This window comes from Frankliniella occidentalis, unplaced genomic scaffold, assembly GCF_000697945.3.
Source record: "Frankliniella occidentalis isolate FOCC.00 unplaced genomic scaffold, Focc_3.1 Scaffold174, whole genome shotgun sequence".
Lineage (NCBI taxonomy): Eukaryota > Metazoa > Arthropoda > Insecta > Thysanoptera > Thripidae > Frankliniella > Frankliniella occidentalis.
This window is the reverse complement of record NW_026267300.1, coordinates 146,892-148,013: the sequence shown is the minus strand read 5'-3', so window position 1 is coordinate 148,013 and position 1,122 is coordinate 146,892. Positions and strand designations below refer to the sequence as shown.

At 58.4% G+C, this 1,122-nt stretch overlaps 2 protein-coding genes across 3 annotated transcripts in view; one reads left to right on the top strand and one right to left on the bottom strand.

Annotated features, from left to right (window-relative positions):
• LOC113201864 (protein fork head-like) overlaps positions 1-1,122 on the top strand; it is a 221,846-nt gene that overhangs the window by 129,376 nt on the left and 91,348 nt on the right. The window lies entirely within an intron of this gene.
• Positions 7-1,122, bottom strand: part of LOC113201863 (solute carrier family 26 member 10-like) — a 10,479-nt gene continuing 9,363 nt past the window's right edge. The window contains exon 8 of the mRNA XM_052271801.1: positions 7-744. Coding sequence (XP_052127761.1) covers positions 391-744 — 354 coding nt within the window. The 3' untranslated portion in view covers positions 7-390. The remainder of the gene's footprint in view (positions 745-1,122) is intronic.

Genomic DNA, 1,122 nt, shown 5'->3' with positions numbered 1-1,122 from the left:
CCCGCCGGGGCAGACGGGGCAGAGAGCGCTGGTTTGATTAGTCAGGCTCCCAGGCCCTTTGAGCGCGCCGTGTTGCCGTTGGCTTTTACTGCTAACGCTTTGCTGAACGACGTGCGCCTGATCTGTGTTGTTGTGCCCGGCCTGCTGGGGCTGCTGCGGGGCGAACAGAGTGAAGTGCGCGAATGTTCACGGCTGTTTCTAATGACAGGCAGAACGGTCGATCCCTCGGCAGGGCTGCTGCCGCTGCCCTTGCTTTTGTTCAACTGGTTCTGCGTGGAGGAGGCCCTAAGGTGCAAAACTCGCAGCGTCCCATGAAGTTGGAGTGGCGATTCCGAGACGGCGGCGCCGCCATGCGCTCTGTCGGCTCGAGCGTTTCAACTCGGGTTTTTGCTACAGCAGGGCCAGCGGGGACGCGGCCAGGGCCACGCTCTCGGTGTAGACGACGGCGTCGTGCACGGTGGGGAAGGTCAGCATGGCGACGGCGTCAAGGACGCCGCAACAGCGCCGCAGGGCACTGACGACGCGCGCGTTGGCGCCGGCCAGGACGACGGTGACGCCGCGCACGACGAGGTCGCGCTGCAGGCCGCGCAGGGCGCCCACCCCGGCCGGGTCGACGCGCACCACGGCGCCCAGGTCCAGGATGAGGGTGTGCGTGGTGACGTCGGAGGCCGGCAACAGGCGCCTCACCGCCGTTTTGAGGTGGCCTTGGGACGCAAAGTTGAGAACACCGTTAAATTGAAGGATCTGGGAGAAAAGAAGTTAAATTTGTTTTAGTGTCAGAAAAAACGATAGAGAGCGGAGAGCAAGAATTAACTAACTGGAAAAACTTTTGTTGTCATATCATTGACTTGATTTGAAGAGTACTTGATATCGTTCTCAATCTGCAAGTGTATTGGTTGACTCCTTGATATGACAATGAAGTGTAACCAGGGTCCTCGCCCGGGTTGCACGCTGCCGCTCTGCCGTACTCGCGGAAAAAGGAACACCAGTGGTTCTTTCATAATTTATGTCTCCCTGGAAAGAGCTCTTTAGTTTTTGTTTTGTTTTGGTAGAGCGGGAATGTCGGTACAATGCACATTGAGTGATGCGACGGAGGAAAGAGAAGGGGGGCAGGGGAGGAGG